Source organism: Montipora capricornis, chromosome 12, assembly GCF_036669925.1.
Source record: "Montipora capricornis isolate CH-2021 chromosome 12, ASM3666992v2, whole genome shotgun sequence".
Classification (NCBI taxonomy): domain Eukaryota; kingdom Metazoa; phylum Cnidaria; class Anthozoa; order Scleractinia; family Acroporidae; genus Montipora; species Montipora capricornis.
The window spans coordinates 31,029,938-31,034,937 of NC_090894.1; the positions used below are offsets into that span (position 1 = coordinate 31,029,938).

At 43.0% G+C, this 5,000-nt stretch overlaps 1 protein-coding gene across 3 annotated transcripts in view; it reads left to right on the plus strand.

Moving 5' to 3' along the window:
- LOC138026958 (rab3 GTPase-activating protein non-catalytic subunit-like) overlaps positions 1 to 5,000 on the plus strand; it is a 60,066-nt gene that overhangs the window by 38,563 nt on the left and 16,503 nt on the right. For all 3 annotated transcript variants that reach the window (XM_068874435.1, XM_068874438.1, XM_068874436.1), the window contains 5 exons: positions 862 to 878; positions 980 to 1,060; positions 2,433 to 2,538; positions 4,435 to 4,610; positions 4,896 to 5,000. The exon at positions 4,896 to 5,000 is cut by the window's right edge and continues 100 nt beyond it. In XM_068874435.1, coding sequence (XP_068730536.1) covers positions 862 to 878; positions 980 to 1,060; positions 2,433 to 2,538; positions 4,435 to 4,610; positions 4,896 to 5,000 — 485 coding nt within the window. The remainder of the gene's footprint in view (positions 1 to 861; positions 879 to 979; positions 1,061 to 2,432; positions 2,539 to 4,434; positions 4,611 to 4,895) is intronic.

The following is a 5,000-nucleotide window of genomic DNA, read 5'->3' on the forward strand; positions in this document are numbered from 1 at the left end:
TTTCTTTTATAACCTCAACTTTTGCGGGATTAAAAAAACCAACTCGCAATCTCGACGAGCTTACTGCTGGCTTGATTCTGCAAATATTCGTTCATTGGGTCAGATTTCGTTCAATTTTATTTCAGGCGTCTTCTTGGTGAATGACAATTGAACGCGCAAACTCTCAATTAAAAAGCCCAACCTTTTGCCGTGGTGTGTTCCATGGGATACAACGTTTAGAAACCGGATACAAAAACGCGCTTAATCCCGTTAAATCGGCAAAATAACTACAAGGGATGGGTCGATACAGCATAGCGATAAGGGGCAAGCTTTTTTTTTTTTTTTTGCTTTTCAATTAAGAATCTGGGCGTGCAACAGTCTTCTGGGATCTTCTTTTCCAATCCCGAACTTGGGTGACCTGTGGTACCGAGGGATTTATCTGCACACTCCCTGCGAGGTAGCGATGGTTTTCTTCTACCTTATCAAGCCCTGCTTAGACTTTCAACCAGCCAAATATGCAACTTGTCTGTATGTAAAATAAGATTGTGCAATAACAAACGAAAATTTGTGAATATCTGTGGTATTTGTTGTTGATCAGGGCCCGTTGTTCGAAAGTCGATTAACTTAATCCAGGAAAAGCGTAAACTTTGGTTTCATTTCTTCGTCCTTTGACAAATGTTTCTGTTGTGTATTTTTGTTTTACAAGATTGACGTCCTCTAATTCAGCCGATTATCAGCGTTGAACAACATTTGGGAGACGAAAAATGAACTCATTGGTTAATTATTAATCTGGGATTAGCGTTAAACCGCTTTTGAACAACCAGCCTCAGTCCTCTAAATTATTTGGTTCTAAATTTGCTTCATTATCGATCTTTTTTGCAGCAAGCTTTCTTTTTAAGGTATGTGCAGCGTATATTTTTGCTGTCTTTCTTTCACTATCTTTATTAGTTCTTCAATTTTTCGGTCCTAATATTGTCGTTTGAATTTGCCATTCCCTTAGATGTGCTTGTTAGGGCAATGTTCAGCGGGGAGACTGGCAATTCCACTTGATTCATCTGGCATCCTTCCACGACATTTAATGGTAAGTTTGCATAGGCTTAAACAATCTCGACCCCAGAGCTCTTCTCTTGACTGAGGGAGAGAAGAGCTCTGGGGAACCCTGAAACAAACTGTCTTCTCATTGGTTTTCTTGAAGAACAATCAAAAGCTTCCCTAATTGGTGCATTCATGTTAGCACGAGGAGTGAGCAGGCGCTGTAAGGTTAAAATAGCCAATTTTTGGCTGCAAGAACCCTACGGCGCATGTTCTCCTAGATGGAGTTTCCCAGAGCCCTGTGTCGATCCAAGGCTCTGGTGACGAGAATGAGGCTTAAAGGGAGAGGCGCGGCCTGGTTAGTGCGCTCGACTCCGGATCGAGTGGTCCGGGTTCGGGGCCTGGCAGGGGACATTGTGTTGTGTTCTTGGGCAAGACACTTTACTCTCACGGTGCCTCTCTCCACCCAGGTGTATAAATGGGTACCGGCGTAATGCTGGGGGTAACCCTGCGATGGACTAGCATCCCATCCAGGGGGGAGTACAAATACTCCTAGTCGCTTCATGCTACAGAAACCGGAGATAAGCGCCGGCCTGATGAGCCTTCTGGCTCGTAAGCGGAGACTTTACCTTTTTTACCTTTTCACGTCTCTGCGCATGGGCAAATTGTCACGTCAGCCCATTTAATTCCATTGTTATTAAAACAATAGAAAGCACTGATGCAGGAAACGGAAAAAATGCCATAGAAGTGGAATTACTCTTTGGAATTAGTTTTGCAATCATTTCCTTTGTGATATAAACACACTGCATGCGAATGGTAACTCGTGCGTACAATAAAATGTTCGACCCGTACAATAAATTCGATGGACAAAACTAAATTTGACCAAATTTAATATTTTCTGTGTAAACCCGCAGTATCCTCCACCAAATTTAGGCCTCAGTCATTCAGTGTATTTGCTAGAATACTCTCTGTGATTAATGAACATCATCTGGTTTGGTAAGAAACCGCAAAATTTACAACTGCTAGCACCAAAGCTTGGACATGCGCAAAACAGTGAGTCAGTCAGTTAGTCGGTGGGACAGTCCATCAGTGAGTCCGTAGTCATCAAGTCAGTCAGTCATTGAATGATTGAGTCAATCAGTCGATGAGTTGTCAGTCAGTCTATCACTTAGTCAAAGAGTGAGACAGTCAGTAAGTGATTTGGTCAGTCAGTACTTAGTCAATTAATTCATCACTCTGTCAATGAATTTATCAATCAATCAATCCATCGAGTACCTATATTTTATTCATTTTTTTCCCAATCAACAGAACATTAAGTTCTCCATAAATAAATAGAGAGTAGGAATGCAGTGAACAGTTTAACAGTTTATCTGTGATCGTCTTTATGCGAACCGTCTTATGAATCATCCTTGCATTCTTAGGATCTCTTGATATCTGGCTGGCTCCTGGACTCGGAACCATGTTGTGACGCTGTGAGAACCATGTGTCTCCTTCACTCACTTATATCAACATTAAGCTCATTTACAGGTAAGCTATAGTATTGCAATCTCGTCTGGAATGATCTTGCGCTACACCTGGTTACTGGCTTACCGTGCATTTCTTCTGTTCGTTCACTACGAATGCGATGTCCAACAAGGTCTCGCCGTCTACAGCACATGCGAATGTCAGCCAATGCGAATAAAAAGTTAGCTAGGAAACGCCTGCCCAACCCCCGTTTAAGAACGCTACGTTTTTTCAAAAGTTCGCCGTGTAGCAGTTATATTTCAACAAAGCTATCTCTTAGTGAAATTTGAGTGCTATCTTTATTCCCTTGTAATTCATTTGAGCGTTAGCCCCAGCAATAGAAATGGGCCCACTTAAGGACCGAGAACTCATGACCTCATTGTTAGGGTAGTTCATGTCCAACAGGGAACTTATGAACATGGAGGATATTTGTGGAGGATATAGTCCTTACCCGAGAAGACTTGAAAGTCTAACCATTTGCAGATGAAATTACAAAGGCAGCACTTTCTCCTCGGTTATTTTATGGTCATGAGTGTTAACCCGGCAAGCTCACGCTTGACAGCTCGATGCTCAACTAACTGAGCTACCGGTGTAGGGAATGGAGTTCCCTATGTTGTGGCTGACCTTTCTGAGTGAATGGGTGGGCAGGGCCACATCAGTTGCCAAAACTTCAACCTGCTCAAACAAACAAAACAACACCCTGGTGAGAGTATTTCTCTGTCCTTGTGTGGACCCATCTCTAATTCTACTGGGGTATATACGTAGATAGCACTAGATGTCCCTTCCAGTAGTGGTCTCTTTTCTTTTTGCGTTAGCGGAGCTGACGAGTACAGGAAAAGAAATCTCTGCCCTTGGTAGAAACTCATTGTGTTGCCGGAGAATGCGTGGCGGTTACTTAGCGACCGAATCTTCACGTGATACTCCATGTGGTGTGGGCCCACTTAACAACACCGAAATTACTGTAAGGGCCGATTTACACGATACGATTTTGTCGACAGGCCTACGAACATGACTTACGATTGTCGTTTTAAAACATGTTTTAAAATGCTACGACATTTTTTCTGACGTACACAACAATCGTAAATCATGTCGTGGGCCTGTCGTAAGCCATTGTCGCATGCGACAAAATCGTACCATGCAAATCGGCCCCAAGGAATGCGCAGGACACAGTAGGCTCAAGTCATAATCAGCAAACATATCATGGGGTAGTCTCCTTGAAGAGTGCCGTCCAAGGTTGTGGACAGCGGTTTGAGCAAAGTGAGTTTTGACCCATAGCAGAGGTCTCTTAAAATGGTTTGAGCCACCTTAAGCATTGCGAGTCGGAAGAAAAATTTGGTGTCAAGTTGAATGATTTACGTGTGCTACATTGAAATGTAGGAAAGCTCATGTGAGCTACATCGAGTGCTTGAGCGAACGGCGACGATGCGTAATACCCGATGTTGTTGAGAGTCGATCTGTGGATGTGTACGTCTACCTTGCTGGTTCGAATTAATTATTCCTTCGTTCATCGTAGGGAATGAAAGAAAAGTGAATTAAATCTGAATTCCACGTTTGTGCGATCGCTTTCAGATGAAATGACCAAAATGCCACTTGCGGGCTCATTAAACTGGTGTATTTTGATAAAATCTTCGACTCCGAAAGTATGAGAAAATGTGGGTTCTTGTGGGTACGTCTGCGCCCAAAATGTCGTTTCACCATCGATCTGCATAAGTGAAGTCCATATTATTTGGAACTGTGTAAATAATTTTATTCGTGACCTCTCTTCGGGTCAGTAATCACATTGCGAAACAACCACATTTTGAATTATCAAAATATGAGTAGTCTTCCTAAAATACGCCTGCAGGCCACATTTGCTGTCGTAACAGCAAGTACAACAAATTTAACATTTAGTTGAGGTCATTTCCCCTTGACTTTTCGCAGGAGCGTTAACAAGTGAGATTTCGTCATCAAATGGGCATGACAATGCTGTATCGCCATGGTGGGAGAATATACGTCACGCGCTGGCCCAGTCTACTGCTACCAGGCGTGCTCTGTCGCTGGCTGCTGTGTGCCGAGCTGTTGCCATGGAAATCAGCACTGCATCTAGAAAAGTTGAGGTAAAACTTAGAAAGGCTCACTTGAGTTTTGAAAGTATGATATTCTTGGTTGTAATTGGCTGTAAAATCACAACCAATCAAGCAAAAGTAAAAGCACCCTCACGTTTTCCCGCGTTTATCGCCGGTTGCGTGAATTTGCTTCGCGTTATGATTGGCTAATTGGATAGTCTTTCTCGCTTGTGATTGGCCAAAGTAATTACTGTGGTTTTGGTTACACGACACGCAATGCAAACCGCTGCTTTCGTGACACCAGCGTTGTTCATGTGAATTTTTGCTTTGCTGTAGGATGAAGACGAAGAAGCTGAAAGGGAGGAGTTGGCTGCGGGCGACTGGATATCAGTATCTGTAGAGATAGAACGTTGGAATCTACTGGTATGTCAGCTGACGGAT